Source organism: Pyrus communis, chromosome 5, assembly GCF_041283825.1.
Source record: "Pyrus communis isolate YQ-2024b chromosome 5, ASM4128382v1, whole genome shotgun sequence".
In the NCBI taxonomy this organism is placed as follows: Eukaryota; Viridiplantae; Streptophyta; class Magnoliopsida; order Rosales; family Rosaceae; genus Pyrus; species Pyrus communis.
This window is the reverse complement of record NC_142569.1, coordinates 28,984,252-29,003,058: the sequence shown is the minus strand read 5'-3', so window position 1 is coordinate 29,003,058 and position 18,807 is coordinate 28,984,252. Positions and strand designations below refer to the sequence as shown.

The window sequence follows — 18,807 nt, the reverse complement described above, 5'->3', positions numbered from 1 at the left end:
AAACAATATCTTCTAAATTAGGAAACCTAGGATTATAGGAATCCCGGAATAAAAGGAAATCTATACAAAGTCAACACTCCCCCTCAAGTTGGTACATATATGTCACACATGCCTAACTTGATCCAGAGAATTTTTCACTGGAGCTAGCCTTAGTGAGTATGTCTGCCACTTGGTCCTCGGTCTTGATTGGGGGAACATCAATTACTTTCCCTTCTAGCTTTTCCTTAATGAAGAACCTGTCAACCTCTACATGCTTAATTCTATCATGTTGTACAAATTATGAATTTTTATTTTTAGAAATATATATTTTTAATTTTTAAAACTAAAATTCCATGTTTAAGTTTAACTCCAATAATTTAATTCCATTTTTAACTCCAACAATTAAATATGAATTTTATGAGTTTGTTCTTTAAAAATAAACTTAAAAAGTTCATAGTTAATTTCAAATACAAAACAAAACATAGCATTACAACCTAATACGATATTAAAATAATATTATTCTCAGTAGCCTACAACCTAGGGCATCTGATGTGTGGTGCTAGGCATCCAACATATGACGTAATTTTGTATTTTGGAGTACGCTTTACAACGTTCTAACATTCGTGTTGTGTGAACGGTTTGTTGTTGTTATAAAGATTGTATCACATTTGTGCTTGTAGTTGCTGAAACAAAAAAAAAAAAAAAAACTGTGAAATAACATAATATATTATAAGAGTAGCATGTTAATTAAATTATTAATAATAAAATGTTATTACCTTGTTGGCAAGATTATTGCCACTTCGATAAATTTGCTTCCGCTTTGTATGGGCTTCTTGCCAAGATTTTAACTTTTTATGTAAATGTTTGTACCTACTTGATAGAGATTACTTGGTCTAAAGGGTGCCTTGAATTTGCTCGACAAATTGTGCATGAATCTTCTTCCACATTTGTTGCACTGTCATCTCATTTCTCGTGATCAAATCATGAGTAACGCATACACAATACTCAAGCAAAGCAACGTCTTCCCCGATGGACTGATTTGCCTTCTCATATTTGTGGCATAAGTAAAATGCTTGTGCCATTTACCCCAAGACATAGCAAAGTAGGCCTTAAAGAGTCAAAACCCTCAAAAACCCCAATTAAGGAGGAAAGGAAGAGAGAGGACTCGCGCACAAACGACAGAACAGTAAGAAAGGAAGGTTTTTCTGGCTGTGAAATTTCCACTTGTTTTGCTGTGTTTTTGGCGCCCTCAGCAGCCGTCCTCTCACGACCGCAACCCAACAGTCCAAGATCCCCACCACGTCCCCCGTTCGATTCTCCACAAACCCATCTAAACTCTTAAGCCTACCCACCGACCTCTCTCTCTCCCTCTCTGGTATTTCACAAATTGCTTGCTTGCTCGGATATTAAGTCCAATCCACTGTTGTGGTCCTTCCCTTTCTCTCTCTAGCTTCTTCTTCTTCCGCAACTCTCATGGCTTCCCGGAAACACTTGGCCGCTGTTATGGTACTGTTGCAACACCCAACTGTCAAAATTTCTGTTGAAAATCTTTAACCCCAACTGTGAAAGTCTCTCCCTGCTCGAATTCTGAGTGGGTTTTGGGGTTTTATTGGGTTTAATTTTGAAAAATATTTCTGGATTTTTTTTTGCAGGGCGCGAAAGTGCTCATGGTTGGGGCAGGTGGTATCGGCTGCGAGCTTCTCAAGACTCTCGCTCTCTCTGGCTTCCAAGATATTCATATTGTGCGCCTCTCTCTCTCTCTCTCTCTCTCTCTCTCTCTCTCTCTCGTTGTTAATTTTAAGGGATGGGTTTCTGCTACTTTCTTATTTTAGGGTGGTTTACTAGGATTTTGTGTTCTAGGGTTTTCATTATGTGTTCCCCATCTTATGCTTGTTGATTGAACTTTATGTGTTGGTTTTAGGGTTTTATTTAGGGAAAAGAGTTCTTTTATTACCAAATTTACTTCATTTTTCTTTAAAAAGTTGACTTCTCTGTACAGGTAATCATGTGTCAATTTAGAGTGAGAAGCGATGAAATGATGAATCAGTATTGGTACTTCTTTCATGATCATCGTCGTTGCTGTTTGTTGCTTGTGATTATTGAGGCAGTAATATAAGATTAAGATGTTCTTAGAAGAATCTAGGTTCTGCCTAATCAAATTGGCAGAGAATTATTCTAAGGTTTTCAGGAATCAAATTGGTGGCGGCTTGTTACTTAAGGCTTGGACCTTAGGGTTTGTCTTGGATTGCTCGTTTTAGTAACAAGTGAAATATTTTGAATTTATGGTAAGGTATTGTAGCTGACTAGCGTTAGTCAGGGTGAATCCTGAAGTGATTCAACCCACACATAAGTATTAATTTTTCTTCAGTGTTATCTGGTTAATTCTTTAGTTTGTACCTTCGTTGCTGTTCATTTCTTATTGCTTCATATGCTATGTAGTGGAACTACTATCATTTGTGTAAAAGTTTAATAAGCGGAAAGATAGCAATACTATATATTTTAGCAATATTGATGTGGTATATGATATCTACTTTAGAAAACAGATGAACTATATATTTACCACTACTTTGAATAGATCCCTATATTAATTTTCAATTCATGGTCTTCAGATTGATATAAATAAAACATTATTTTTTTCCCGGTTCCGTGTATATGCAAGAATGAGCCAGTTTACTTTGTTTCTTTGGGTAATTATTCATTTTGCAGTTGGTTATCTTAAATTGCAGATCGACATGGACACTATAGAAGTGAGTAACCTCAACAGACAATTCCTCTTCCGACAATCACATGTTGGCCAATCCAAAGCCAAAGTAAGTATATTTACTATATCATATACTTTTTAATTTGAATAGGTGTGCTGTGTATGGTCTTTTCATCCATATTTTAACAGGTTGCTCGGGAAGCTGTCTTAAAGTTTAGGCCTGAGATAAGCATAACTTCGTACCATGCAAATGTTAAGGATTCTGACTTCAATGTGGACTTCTTTAAGCAATTTAATGTGGTTTTGAATGGACTTGACAACTTAGATGCGAGGCGACATGTGAATCGCCTATGCTTGGGAGCTGATGTTCCCTTGATTGAAAGTGGGACGACTGGGTTCCTTGGACAGGTTTGCTTTAGAATTGTCTGACAAGAAACAATTTTTTTTAATTGAACTTGGTCTGTCAATTTGTTGTATCTAATAAATTTTTGTCTACCCATTATGCTTCTGGTTCCTTGTATGTTGTGTGTGTGTGTGTGTGTATTGTTGATCTGAGATCACTTGAGCATTGTAGAATTGTAACTGGTTTATTGAATTGCCAATTTCATATGTCAAAGATGTTTAGGTCTTGAAATATAATTTATTTGCTTCTTCTGTAGTGGTTTTTTATCTGGATAATGCCCTATAGCAGTTGCAGAAAGGATTTCAAAATGGATTGTGTTTAGCTGAGTTCATGCAGTGAACTATCTTATCTTTGTCTAAGCTTTTACGTGCTTTATTGGATAACTAGATGAGCCAAGGATCCTATAATATTCTACATTATGTGTTTGTCTATGATAGTTTGTGTCATTGAAATGCTACATTAATCATCATCATCATCATCTTATCATCATTACCCTTGTTCCAATCATACGAGGTAAGCTATATGAATTTTTGTCTTCCATTATGTGATTCCTGCATAATGTTAAATAGTTTCAACTATCCTTTTTTTAGTGTGGTTAGATGTAGATTTGGAGAGAGATTTCTAGTACCATTTACTTTGACTTTACAGTTTCTTTTAGAAACACATGGTGGAAATAACCCAGCTCGTATGACCAACATATTCAAACTTCTGCGTCATTTTGATTATTTCAATTGTTCTTTTATTTTTTTTACAAAATGCTTCATTGCAGATGGTTCTGTGTGAAGGTTCTTTCCTTCCCTTTCTACTTATTTGTTGAATTTTTGAAATCAGGTGACTGTACATGTGAAGGGAAGAACAGAGTGCTATGAGTGTCAACCAAAACCTGCTCCTAAAACTTATCCTGTCTGTACCATTACCAGTACTCCATCAAAGGTATTGTTGATGGATAGAATTTTTTTTTTTTTTTTTTTTTTTTTTTTTTTTCTTTCTCTGGTGCCATCTCGGAACAACTGTGTGTCGCTTGTATTAGTAATTCAGAATTTTTACTTGATAGTTGTTTACTTGTATCCCGTGAATTAAAGCTCTCTAATTCTACCATGGAGAATGAATAATTTGGAAGAGAAAACAACACAAGTAGTAGAACACAAAGGAATCCATGGGGAACCAAGAACTGTGAAACCGTTAATAGTTAATAGATTAGTTTTCTTTTTTCCATATTACTAGTACCACTGCTGCTATAATTCTATTTACATGAAATCGGTATAAGCTTTCTGGTTTTTGGATGATGTTTCTGCCATAAAAATGTTATTGACAGTTATACAATAGATAACTAAGATGATATGGTTTGGTAGTTTGCTTGGAACAAACTATTAGTTGGATTGGACGATGATCATTTTCCTCCAACTCATTAAAAGGATAAATACATCATTCTTTAAGATAACCCCCTGCTCCGTGGGTCTAGACTTTGACTATATAATCTGTATTTGCAGTTTGTTCACTGTATCGTATGGGCAAAGGAACTTCTTTTTGCAAAGTTGTTTGGGGACAAGAATCAGACAAATGATTTGAATGTGCGTTCTAGTGATGGTGCTAGCTCATCAGAACAGGCTGAAGATGTATTTGAACACAGCAATGATGAAGACATTGAGCAGTATGGAAGGAGAATATATGATCATGTATTTGGTTATAATATTGAGCAAGCTTTGTCTAATGAGGAGACATGGAAGAACCGCAATAGACCAAAGCCTATGTATGTCAGGGATTTCAAGCTCAATGAGCTCGGTCAACAGAATGGAAGTGTGGAAAAGAATGGTGCAGCAAATGATGTATATTCAGTATCTGCCATGGCATCTCTAGGAATGAAGAATCCACAGGATATATGGAGCCTTATGGAAAATTCCAGAGTCTTTCTTGAGGCTTTGAAACTATTTTTCATGAAAAGGCAGAAGGTTAGTTTGAATTCTTGTATTAAGGAAAGTCATTGCACGATCATTTATTTTCCTTATGTCTGGACTGAACTCATGACTTTATTTTGTTCTGAGAACTCTAACTTTCTTAGCGTTTTCATTTGTCTTTGTTGTCTTTGTGGGGTTGGGGTACTGGTGGCAGGAAATTGGAAATCTCACTTTTGATAAAGATGATCAGCTAGCTGTGGAGTTTGTTACCGCTGCTGCAAATATACGGGCTGCTTCTTTTGGAATCCCGTTGCATAGCCTTTTTGAAGCTAAAGGGATTGCTGGTAATATTGTACATGCTGTTGCGACAACGAATGCTATTATTGCTGGGTTGATTGTCATTGAGGCAATCAAGGTGCTGCAAAATGATACAAAGAACTATAGGTTTGTGCAATTGCCTTTGTAATAAAAAAAGTGTTTCGTTTGTTCTCCGTTTCTCTTCCTTTAACTTCTAAAAAATGTTCCACATAGTTTGCTATTCTGAATTTTAGTATTTCAAAATGAAGAGAAAATGTTTTGCTTTTGGTTTTCATTATTATCTTTTATCGACTGATTGTATCTGCACACAAACACACTTGTGCTACACATCGGTACACGTACATTACTCACATGCAGAAATGCACTTATAATTAATTGATGTGCATCGTAGGCTAGAGCCATGAACATATAAGAAAAAGATTCTTGACCGTTTCTGATGGGAAGAAAACAGGAATTTTTGTACTGGTTGGCTTGCACATAGGGGTAATCAGACGTGTCCTACCTTTAAGTCATTTTCAATTTCCTTTTGTTTGATTGAAGTAATACCAGTTTAACAATTAGGGAAATTGAAATCTGAACAATATATCAGTGACAAAATTGGCTTTACTCTTTTTGCCACGGGTTTGTTCCATACTAAGTTGTTTTTTTGTTTTTTGTTTTTGTTTTTTTTTTGTTTTTTTTGTTTTTTTGTTTTTTTTCCGTGTGGTCTGATTCTACCCTGATCTGAATGGCTATGTAGGATGACATATTGTCTAGAACATCCAGCAAGAAAAATGTTGCTCATGCCAGTGGATCCATTTGAACCTAACAAGTCTTGCTATGTCTGTTCAGAGGTACACTGATTGCTCCTTCTAAAATTCCATCTTTGTGGGATCTTTTAGCTGACAATTAAATAAGAATTGCGATGTGCCCTAATGCAATATGATTGTAAGCAGACGCCACTTTCACTTGAGATCAATACTCACCGTACAAAATTGCGGGATGTAGTTGAAAAGATTGTTAGAGCCAAGCTCGGGATGGGCTTGCCACTCATTATGCATGGTTCAGCCCTTCTTTATGAAGTTGGTGATGACTTGGATGAAGACATGGTAGCAAATTATGCAGCAAACCTTGATAAGGTATGAATTCTTTCCTGTGTTTCGGGAAGACTTGATAAAGTAAGTTCACCTGATACATGTGTCTTGTATGTGTGATTTTTTTAAAAATATTTTACATAAAATTGCAGGTACTGTCAGAGTTTCCTACGCCAGTTACCAGTGGGACCATGCTGACAATTGAGGATTTTCAGCAAGAACTGTCGTGCAAGATCAATATTAAACACAGGTTCTTTATCCAGTTGATCTGCAAGCTCCTATGCATCATTAAATTGCTTCTTAAGATCTAAGGTTTTACAACATGATGGATGACTTCAAGACATGAGCATTTGGAATAGCTACTTTTCCTGTTATGGTTTATAGAAATAAAGCTTCACTAAGCTGTTTAAGTTGAAATTTTTTTGTAAGATAGTAAGCAAACAGGAGCCATGTTATTTGAAAGTTAATGTCCATCCTGCAATTTATCTCCTCTTCCTTTGTTGGCCCCCCACCCCACAAACCTAACCAAGTAAGGCTATTGAGGTTGCATGAAGCATTTTCTGATTCTAGTTGCCGTTCTTTTTTATGGGGGTCGGGTGATACTATTTTTTCTTTTATATCATGTAATATAAATCGACGTGATAATTTAGCAAGTTTAATTTCGTGCAGAGAGGAATTTGATGAAGAGAAAGAACCTGATGGAATGGTTCTATCTGGGTGGACTCAAGCTCCTGCAGTGGCACAGGATGACAAGAAGTCTACTGCAAATGCTGGAAGCTCATCAAATGCATCATCATCTATGGAGCCTGAAAAGACTGATGATATTGAAACTACTCCTGAAAAGAAAAGAAAACTGTCTGAGGTTTCTGAGTCCGCGAATCCAGATTTATCAAGCGTTGCTGGCAGCAGTACAAGAAATCCCGAGAAATTGGAACTTGATGATGACGACGATGAGCTTGTCATATTTGATAAGTGGGATTCGGTCACGGACAAGAAGATCAAGTTGCAATAGTTATTCCGTGGATAACGTGGAGGCCTCAGTTCAGTTCTAATTTTGTACCATTAGTGAGAAGCACTCATTCTTTTTTGGGAGGTTGGCTCAGTTGTTTGTTAGGTCGAGCCGGTACAAATTAAGCGGTCTATGCTTCCCTTTTTTATTTATTTATTTTTTTTTTTTTGTGGTTGAAAGTGTAATGTGTCGTCGTCTTCCTAACTTAGTAGACATAATTTTAGCAGTGTAACTTGAAGAGAAAACCGTAACCTAGAAAATGTACCTGAAATAACTAAACAAGTGACCGTGAGTTTCAAAGTTACTTCTCATTCCATCATGAATTTAGTTTCCACCATGGATTTGGAAAATATTTAGGTGAAGCATGCGGAAACAGAATGGAAGGTGTTTCTTCGTAAAATCACTTAAAAAGTAATTTTCTAAGTGAGTTTATGGAAAAGTGCTTCCAATGTGCTTTTCGCCAGAAGTGATTATGCTCTTATTAAGGCTAATATTGTAAATGTATCTGAAAGGATAATATTTGGAGTTTGTTAAGTTTGTTACTGAGTCTGTTAAGCTTTGGTTAGAATGGGCGATCTGTCATTACAAGTGTGTAAATGACTTGTCCATATAAAGTGTGTTCTTATTTCACTTAAAGAAATGAAATGATATTTTCCTAATATGTCTAACAACATCCGATCCTTCTCTTGCTTCCCGCTTGACTTCTCACCTTCTTCCTCTGAGTTCACCTTTTCGAACCCTAATTTCTGGCAATGGTGATTCCTGCTTCTTCCTCTAAATCTGCCTCTTAGAGGCGGCTGCTAGCCCTAATTCCTCGACCGTCAATTCAATCACCTCGATCACACTTCAGAATATTGGCTCCATGGTTCCAATCAAACTCACCACCACAAATTACTACCTGAACTCCTCTCTTTGCTCTAAGCTTCCGTTGCTACAATCTTACGGCATCGTTGATGGATCCATGGCCGCTCTGCCAAAGTAATTCAATGGCTTACTAGTCATACTAGTAAGCCATTGAATTACTTAATGTTGATGTTTGGGGACGAGCCCCTGTTACTTCAATTCATGGCTTTGGGAACTATGTCATATTTGTGGATGACTATTCTAAGTACTGCTGGTTTTATCCATTGCAATGTGAATCCGATGTCTATCCTACATTTGTTCAAATCAAGAATCTTATTGAGAACATGTTGTGTACCAAGATCATTTCTTTCCGTTCTGATTCTGGTGGTGAATTTCTCAGTACTACTTTCTCTAATTACTTATCTGAGAATGGTATTCAACATCAACTTGCTTGTCCACACACTCCTGAGCAAAATGGATGTGCTGAAAGGAAGCATATTCACCTAGTGGAAACTGCTAGAACTCTTCAGCTGCTAAAACCCTTCACTCCATCCAAACTGGAACCTAAAAGTAAGCTGTGTCTTTTTGGGGGTATAACCTTAATCACAAAGGATACAACTGCCTAGATCCTGCCACAAATAAGATATACATATAAAGACATGTAATTTTTGATGAATCCATTTATCCATTTCATCAAAAATCATCTCTGTCTCATTCACCAAAACCCAATTCTCAAATACATTCATCAATTCCATCAACCCTTACCTCTTCCTCTGCCACTACCACACCTGCCAACAATAATTGTGAACCATCTTCAGCTACCTCAACTACTACAATCTCCCTTACACAGTCACTTTCACCTCCTGCCTCTCATTCATCACCTACACCACAACCACAGCCTCAACCTCAACCTTCTACTAATTTTCATGCCATGCAAACTCGTTCCAAATCTTGAGTTTTCAAACCAAAAGCCCTCAATGCTACAAAATATTTCATTCCTTCTCATCTCAGCATTGACTATGTACCTACCACCTATTTGCAAGCCTTCAAATAATCTCACTGGAGCCAATCAATGCAGTAGGAACTGAATGCCCTGATTGAAACTGACACATGGTCTCTGGTTCCCTAATCTCCTTCTCAAAACCTAGTTCGGCGTAAATGGGTTTTTAGAACCAAAAGGAAACCAGATGGCTTAATAGACAAGTATTAAGGCACGGTTGGTAGCAAATGGTTTCCTACTAACAAGAAGGTTTGGACTACACTGAAACGTTCAGTCCAGTGGAAAAACCTGTCATTATAAGGCTTCTTCTCACATTAGCAGCTAAATTTGATTGGTTCCTAAATCAGCTTGATGTAAGTAATGCATTCTTAAATGGTCATCTCACTGAATCTGTTTTCATGACACAACCACCTGGGTTTGAAGATCTTACCAAACCAAGTCATGTTTGCAAGTTAAATAAATTCTTATATGGATTGAAACAAGCTCCTAGAGTTTGGTATGAAAAGCTGCACAATTCTGTTATTTCTCTTGGCTTCATTAGCTCTCAATCTGTCACTCACTATTTGTCAAAAAGGGTTCTGCCATGGTGTTCATCCTTATGTATGTGGATGACATTCTAGTAACTATTCCATCTATTGCGCCTTGTCAACATGTTATTCAACAACTCAGTGAGTTATTTCGCATCAAGGTTCTTGGTCCCTTACACTATTTCTTGGGCATTGAAGCTAAAAGATCTTCCTCAGGCATCTTCATATCTCAGACCAAGTATATCTTGGACTAACTCAAAAAGGCTAACATGGATGGTGCAAAACTATGTACAACTCCTCTCAGTACATCAAAATTGGACCGTGACTTTCCACTTCTTTACAATCCTGTAGAATACAGATCACTGGTAGGAGTCTTGCAATATTTAACATGGACCAGACCTAATCTATCCTTTACAGTGAACCTTGTGTGTCAGTTCATGCACAGTCCCACGTTGTCTCACTTTCAAGCAGTCAAAAGAATCATGCACTATCTCAAGGGTTCAATTGACATTGGTTTACGGTTTTGCAAGTCACCTACATCTCTATCCATACATGCATACTCAGATGCTGATTGGGTTTCTCTCTTGATCGAAGATCTACATGTGGATTTTGTATTTTCTTAGGCAAGTCCATCATTAGTTGGAGTGCTAAGAAGCAACCAACAGTGGCTCGATCATCCATTGAAGCAGAATACCGGTCATTAGCCAATACTGCTGCAGAAATAACTTGGATCTGCAAACTCTTAGTTGATATTGGTTTCAAATTTTCATGTGTTCCGCAGTTATGGTGTGATAATCGTTCTGCTATCTCTCTGGCTAAAAACCCTCTCTTTCATGCTTGGACTAAGCATGTGGAAATTTATTACCATTATATTAGAGAAAAGGTTTTAGCTAAAGAAGTTTCAGTTCACTTTGTCTGCACACAGGACCAAATTGCAGATATTTGCACCAAAGCATTATCCAAGCACATATTTCTCCTTCTTCCTGACAAACCTTCTTTTCGAGTACCTCAGATCAGTTTGAGGGGAGCTATTAAGGCTAATATTGTAAATGTATCTATAAAGGTTAATACGTAGAGTTTGTTAAGTTTGTTACTAAGCCTGTTAAGCTTTGGTTAGAATAGGTGAGCTATCATTAAAAGTGTGTAAATGACTTGTCTATATATACTCAAAGTGTAATCTTATTTCACTTGAGAAATGAAATGATATTCTTCTAATAACTCTTACAATTACTTCAAACGAGCCTCTATTTGCAATAGTTATATGCGCAAGTGGCAAGGGTTTGTTGCTCAAAGTGGTTTAGAGTGTTCACTCTTGTTGCATACGAGGTTTGTGTGTTACAGCCTCCTCCTTAGCACAGTTGCATATGAAAGTGAAACCTAATAATACCAGCAATTTGAGGGGATTATACAACTCATTGTTAAAGCAGCAACATCTTCTACTTGAGGATTTTAAGGAACTAACTTGGTCAGGTGATGCTACTGATGTACCCGTTATAACACGGTTAGACACGACAAGTTTATATTTTATTAATAAACACACACACACACGTAATAAATGAATGAATGAACCGTAAGATCATAGTAGAACCGGCATGTTGTATGATAAAGAGGAAAGCAAGAAGAGAAGGTAGCTAGAATTCTCCTTTGTTCATGTGTTTAAGCGGAAAAGGAGAAATTCATATGTGAATTTTTTGGCATGCCACTCAAAGCCCATTTGTTTACAACATTTTAGACCTTTGCTGTCCTTATCATTAAATAAAGTTTTTAAAATGCTTTTGGTTAATATTTAAAGTTTTGATGTCTTTTCATTAGTTTTCACACTACTACAATATATGCTATCACCGGCGGAGGAAAAACCGACAAGAAATCAAATTTTTGTCGAAAATTTGGCACAAATCTGACATTAAACAATGTACTGTCGCATTTCAATAGCGACACTATTGCTAGCGTCGCGAAAGGGCTTCAGTGTCGCTTTTTGAGCTTAATCCGCCACTACACAGCGTCGGTTTAAAGCGACACTAACCTTAACGTCGGTTTAAAGCGACGCATACTTACACGTGCATCAACTATTTAATTATAAAGTATGCAATCTACTGTCGCTTTTAATCGACATTATATTAAAATTAAATAAATAAAATATCCATTAAACCGACGTTAGATAACAATTAAATAAATAAAATATAAAATCTAGTAACGGTCTTAACCGACACTATATTTGTTAATAATAATAAAAATAGATGGACAACTGCATGCAATTTCAATTAATTCCAACTAAAATAAATTATATAATCAAAATAATAAATTTTAAGATCTAAATAAACATTAATGAAAATAAATAACAAAAACAATAGTGCCAAACTGTACATCTAACATTTCACATAAGATCCAAAAAGTCGTCCGTCGTAACAAACATTAAATCCGACATTACAAACATAACATAAAAAAACAAAAAGATAGAACAATTATAGTGTCGTATTTAACCGACAAGAAAAAGAACCAATTAAACTACCCAACCGAATCTGCGCCTGAACGTCGTCCAGATCCTTCTGCTTGAGATCCTCCTCCTTGAGATCCTCCATCTGATCCAAAAATCCTCGACAAGTCCACATCAAATCCAACACCTGCAAGCATTCCAGAAAACCCCCCAGCTGGAACTTCAAGAAAAAATCCACTAGGAGCAGCCATCTCAGGTCGATATACTGGCACTTGATAAGGTGGCTGCTGCATGTATGGCATGGGCTGCGCAGGCATCGGATACACAGGATATGGAGGTTGCTGATTATGGCCAGCATACGGATATGCAGGGGGAAGCTGACTTTGGCCCGACTGTTGAGGAGGTTGACTCTGGCCTGATTGTTGGGTTCCCGGGCTATACGGTGGTTGTGGCTGAAATCTTTGAAAAAACCATGCAAACAACTGATTTTGCTTGTTCTCTAGGTCCGAAATCCGTTTATTATTATTTTCGTCCCTCATTTTCAACTCATTATTTTGAGTCATCAGCAACGCCATTGAACTCTTAGATGATCTCCTGGAGGAAATTGATGTAGAAGATGAAGAAGATGCATAAGACACCATATCAGGAGTCACACCATGACCGTATCCTCTGACTCTATTATGCCTCTCAGGACCCATAGTATCAACATAAACTTGAGTCCTAAGATCTTCACTATCCTCCTGGCCCGACTCAATCAATGTTTGCAGATTGCTCTCCATTGTTGACTTGCATTACAATTTTTAAAAACAAAAATTCAATCGTAAAACAGAAAAATAAGCTATAGATAATAAATACTAATAAAATCAAATACTAACACGAAAAAATCTATTACCCCTGTACGCTCCGATGTTTCATCAATCCATGTTTTATCTTTTCGTGTATGACATTCACGAAAAAAGGTTACAGGATCTGCTTCTTTCCCATGCTTCTTCCGCTTTATCAAAAATAAAATTTCATACAAACAACTTAAGCAAACCTCATACTAAAAATAAATATAATTATTTAAAATTAATCATTTCTTCAAAATGTACAATCCATACATATTCTTCCCGCACTCTTGCAAAGGATTTTGTACCAGTGGTATGGTTCATTGATTTCAATCCCCGATTAATCTTATTTTTTTCAGCAACCTCCTGGAAAAAAAAACAAAAGAAAAAAAAAAGATTATATTAGGCAACTTTAAAGTTATAACGAAATAAATCGTGTAAGGTTTACCTTTGTTTTGTCTCTATTCCAATATGCCAACAAATCATCCCACTGGGCAGGAATCACATCAAGAGGAGGCTCGCTGCGCACCTCTTCTGCTCTTTTAGTATAATACTTTTTTTTAACTTATTTCTAAACTCTTTGTGCGCATGCTCCGCAATCTTAAGCGTCATATGATGGATCAAAGGCATTTTTACTATATCTGCATCTTCAAAAAAAATATTTCCCTACATACATAAAAACAAAAAACAAAAAAAAATCACGCTAGTCAATTATTATTACAATCATTGACTTATTCTTCTATTTTCAACTAAAAATAAAAACACCTATACCTTTATTCTATTCCAGAAAGCTTCCTTATCTTCTTCCGTAACCTTACGCCAATCTTTCTCCAACGGCAGATTTCTATAGTCCCTAACCTCCGCTGCTACATGTTTTGAAAAAGCACTAGCATTATCACTAATGCATTTTCCGGACGAATCAAACGAACAAAGCTGTTTCGTCCATTTAGGAATTGAGGGTCCACGCCTCCGTTGAGATGTACCTTGTTAATACAAACACACAATTAAAAACCAGGAAACAAATGTATATTTTCAGTTTAGCAATAATAATAGTTCAAACACACACACACAAAAAAATAAAAATAAAAACTGAGATTAATAACAATTCAAAAAAGAACCAGCATCACCCTCGTCCTCTTCCAAATGAAGTTCTTCAGAACGTTGATCTTCACGAGAACTATCCATAGCAAAATTTAATGGAAGGAGAAGGAATATGGCTGAAATAGGGGAAAGAGTAGGCCAGAAATGGGGGATAGAGACGAGAGACAGAAGTGGAATCACGGAAGAGATAGGAAATAAAGAAGATTAAATATGGATAATTGCATAGCGTCGAAATATGAACACTTTGCGTCGGTTAAAACCGACACAAGGTCTGACTCGACCTAACATACTTTTGACAGAAAGCCTACACACGTAACCTGACATACTTTAGGCAGAAAGCCTGACATACTTTTTAGTGGAAGACCATTGCGTCGGTTAAAACTGACGTTATGTGGCATAGTGTCGAAATAAGGACCCATTGCGTCGGTTAAAACCGACGTTAGTTTGCATAGCATCGAAATAAGGACCCATTGTGTCGCTTAAAACCGACACTATGTCTGATTCAACCATCATTATAGCCTGACATACTATGTCAGTACCGTCGAAATTAGGCCATATTGCGTCGGTTAAAACCGACGTTAGCCTGACAGATTTTCATAACGTCGAAATAAGAACAAGTTTGTGTCGAAATAAGATAAAATTTGCGTTGAAATAAGAACAAATTTGTGTAGTGTCTCTGACAGAAAATCCATTGTAGCAGATAGTCTCGAAAGTGTATAATTTTGCATCGGTTAAAGCCAATATAAGCATGATTTGACATGATAATGACTGACAAAGTCTTCCAACCCATTCCCCTGTGCAAAAAAACGGGGAAAATTCCCGCCCAACATAAAAAAAAAGTTTTAACTTACAAAAAAAAGAGAACAAGGATAAAAATAGAAACAAAAAAAATAAAAAATTTTAATCCAAAATTAAAAAATAATCAGTTATGTTATCTCATATAATATTTTAATAAATAAATTTATTAAGTTGAATCAATTTTTTTTGCACTGTAATTGTTATTTTAATTTGTTTTTATTTTGATAATTTTTTGTTGTTATTTACTAGAATGGATTAGATGAACATAATTTGAGTTGTTTTGAGAAAATGGAATGAATAATATTTATAAGCATTTATGTTAAATTAACAATATTAAATATAACATAAACTTATAATATTTAGTAATATATGTATATATTATGGATTAGATGAGCATTTCTCAAAAGTTTAACTTTGATAACATTTGGTTGTTATTTACTATAATGGATTAGATGACTTTGATAACATTTAATTTGTTGTTATTTTGATAACTTTGATAACATTTGGTTGTTATTTACTATAATGGATTAGATGAGGATTTCTCAAAAGTTTAAACCTTGCCAATGTAACTCAAAGCTTGCATTTTATTCTTTTTACAAAATCATCAATTTTCATTGATCATCATCCATTGTATTCATATAGGTTCAAGGAGTGTAGCTGTAAAAAATCATCAAAATTGGGCTTACAATAACCGTTAAATCGTCATTTTTCGTTGATAACCGTCGAAATTTTTTGTCCCGTTACTTCATCCCAGAATGTTTTTTTTTTTGCGATTTTTTTCGTATACGATCTCGAATTATATACAAACATGTTTGACGGTTGGATCGTTGAAATTAGTTTCGTAGAATGCGTATCCCATCAAAACGATAGATTCACTAAGACTTAAGAGTTTATTCATACTTTCATTAAGTATAACGTAAGATTTTGTGGTATCCACTAGTATAAATATTTTAATTTGAAGATCGAATTCATTCATTGTATTCATATAGGTTCAAGGAGTGTAGCTGTAAAAAATCATCAAAATCGGACTTAAAATAACCGTTAAATCGTCATTTTTCGTTGATAACCGTCGAAATTTTTTGTCCTGTTACCCAGAATGTTTGTTTTTTGCGATTTTTTTCGTATACGATCTCGAATTATATACAAACATGTTTGACGGTTGGATCGTTGAAATTAGTTTCGTAGAATGCGTATCCCATCAAAACGATAGATTCACTAAGACTTAAGAGTTTATTCACACTTTCATTAAGTATAATGTAAGATTTTGTGGTATCCACTAGTATAAATATTTTAATTTGAAGATCGAATTCATTCATTGTATTCATATAGGTTCAAGGAGTGTAGCTGTAAAAAATCATCAAAATCGGACTTAAAATAACCGTTAAATCGTCATTTTTCGTTGATAACCATCGAAATTTTTTGTCCCGTTACTTCATCCCATAATGTTTTTTTTTTTGCGATTTTTTTCGTATACTATCTCGAATTATATACAAACATGTTTGACGGTTGGATCGTTGAAATTAGTTTTGTAGAATGCGTATCCCATCAAAACGATAGATTCACTAAGACTTAAGAGTTTATTCATACTTTCATTAAGTATAACTTAAGATTTTGTGGTATCCACTAGTATAAATATTTTAATTTGAAGATCGAATTCATTCATTGTATTCATATAGGTTCAAGGAGTGTAGCTGTAAAAAATCATCAAAATCGGACTTAAAATAACCGTTAAATCGTCATTTTTCGTTGATAACCGTCGAAATTTTTTGTCCCGTTACTTCATCCCAGAATGTTTGTTTTTTGCGATTTTTTTCGTATACGATCTCGAATTATATACAAACATGTTTGACGGTTGGATCATTGAAATTAGTTTCGTAGAATGCGTATCCCATCAAAACGATAGATTCACTAAGACTTAAGAGTTTATTCAAACTTTCATTAAGTATAACGTAAGATTTTGTGGTATCCACTAGTATAAATATTTTAATTTGAAGATTGAATTCATTCATTGTATTCATATATGTTCAAGGAGTGTGGCTGTAAAAAATCATCAAAATCGTACTTAAAATAACCGTTAAATCGTCATTTTTCGTTCATAACCGTTGAAATTTTTTGTCCCGTTACTTCATCCCAGAATGTTTGTTTTTTGCGATTTTTTTCGTATACGATCTCGAATTATATACAAACATGTTTGACGGTTGGATCGTTGAAATTAGTTTCGTAGAATTCGTATAATAATTATATATATAATTATTATAGTTTTTAAATTAATATATATAATTATATAAAACTGTTAAATTAATATATAATTATTATAGTTTTTAAATTAATATATATAATTATATATAATTATAATTATAATTATTATAGTCTTTAGGGGTGTAAAACTGTTAAATTAATATATAATTATTATAGTTTTTAATATAATTATTATAGTTTTTAATATAATTATTATAGTTTTTAAAACTGTTAAAACTGTTAAATTATATATAATTATTACATATGATTCACAACATTGCGTCGAAATATGATAATAATGCGTCGCATAAAACCGACGTAAGGTTGACATTGCGTCGGAATAGGCTAAGGTTGCGTCGGTTAAAACCGACGCTAAGTCTGACACACATGACATATGCCGTCGGTTAAAAGCGACGGGAAACAAGAAAAAAAAAAAAAAACAGAAATATAATTTTATGATACGATATCATAGCATAAAAAATGAAACAAAGTCTAATTAATACAAAAAATAATTAATATATTTATTCTCTGTCATCATCTGTTAACTCATCGTCGGTATTGGCATGATTAACGAACCCGGTAGGCAACGCTAATGATTCAAGAAAGGGAGTCTCTTCCACGCCAACCCTTGTATGGAAATTTTCATTATCAAGAATTCGATCATCCAAGTTCGGCATGGCATAATCATCAATAGCATCACTATCCTCTAACACGTCAAATAAATCTCTTGGCTGAGTTCGAACAACTACGTGCCAATCTTTTTCAATCGTGTCCTCCACGTAAAATGCCTGTAATGCTTGTGATGCTAGTATGAAAGGATCCTCTTTAAATCCCAATTGATTGAAATTCACCATAGTAAATCCATATTGATCAGTCTTCATTCCTCGTGGACTTTCACTATTAACCCATTCGCACTTAAATAACATCACAGCTCGACCCCTATCTCCTGCTTCAGTAGGACCACAATATTTGACCTCGAACATATCTACAACTCTGCCATAACAATTCACTTGCCCAATTGCTCCAGGAACATTTGCAGGTACAAAGACACCACAATTTTGATTCTTATGCTTATCATCCACAGATTTTATACGAAATCTAAATCCATGAACAATGTGACTTTTGTATCTACTCACAACCCTACTAGGATAATTAGCTAGCCAATGCAAGTCTTGAGATATCAATGTGTCATTAACATCATATCTTGAATTCATCTGTAATAAGTATGAAGATAAAAATTGACAGAATAACTATAAACATGTTATAATTAAAATGCAAAACAATAAATAAATAATATGATTGTTATATCAACTCACATGTTGCTTGAACCATTCTGGAAATTCTTTCTTGCTTAGCTCCTTAATTTGTCGCATAGTTAACCTTTCTCGACGATGTTTAGTTTTCAAGAATTCTTCATGTTGCCTACACAATTATGTCCAATTTAGATAATTATTTTTTCAAAGTTAAGAAAACCAATAAAACATTAAGACGTATGATTAAACGTTCTTACCTTCTAAATGGGCTAACCTCATCACAATTATTTAGAATGTATCTATGGCACTGATCAAGAACATTTAGATCGAGCTCCACATTTTCTCCTGAACCCATATAACATCCTTTCGAGTCAAAAATTGATAACCCACCAGATACTCCACGTCCAA

At 35.1% G+C, this 18,807-nt stretch overlaps 2 protein-coding genes across 2 annotated transcripts; one reads left to right on the top strand and one right to left on the bottom strand.

Annotated features, from left to right (window-relative positions):
- The first annotated feature begins 1,059 nt into the window (after positions 1 to 1,059).
- Positions 1,060 to 7,697, top strand: LOC137725445 (SUMO-activating enzyme subunit 2). The gene is made up of 11 exons (XM_068464131.2): positions 1,060 to 1,485; positions 1,632 to 1,721; positions 2,706 to 2,789; positions 2,870 to 3,088; positions 3,915 to 4,016; positions 4,574 to 5,032; positions 5,193 to 5,422; positions 6,036 to 6,129; positions 6,232 to 6,414; positions 6,522 to 6,619; positions 7,039 to 7,697. Exons 1-11 carry the CDS (start codon positions 1,453 to 1,455, stop codon positions 7,379 to 7,381), a joined length of 1,935 nt encoding a protein of 644 aa, XP_068320232.2. The 5' UTR covers positions 1,060 to 1,452; the 3' UTR covers positions 7,382 to 7,697.
- A 9,970-nt stretch (positions 7,698 to 17,667) lies between these two features.
- On the bottom strand, positions 17,668 to 18,519 carry LOC137736148 (uncharacterized). The gene is made up of 2 exons (XM_088693300.1): positions 18,463 to 18,519; positions 17,668 to 18,360 (listed from the first exon to the last, which is right to left on the bottom strand). Exons 1-2 carry the CDS (start codon positions 18,517 to 18,519, stop codon positions 17,668 to 17,670), a joined length of 750 nt encoding a protein of 249 aa, XP_088549426.1.
- Positions 18,520 to 18,807: the final 288 nt, after the last annotated feature.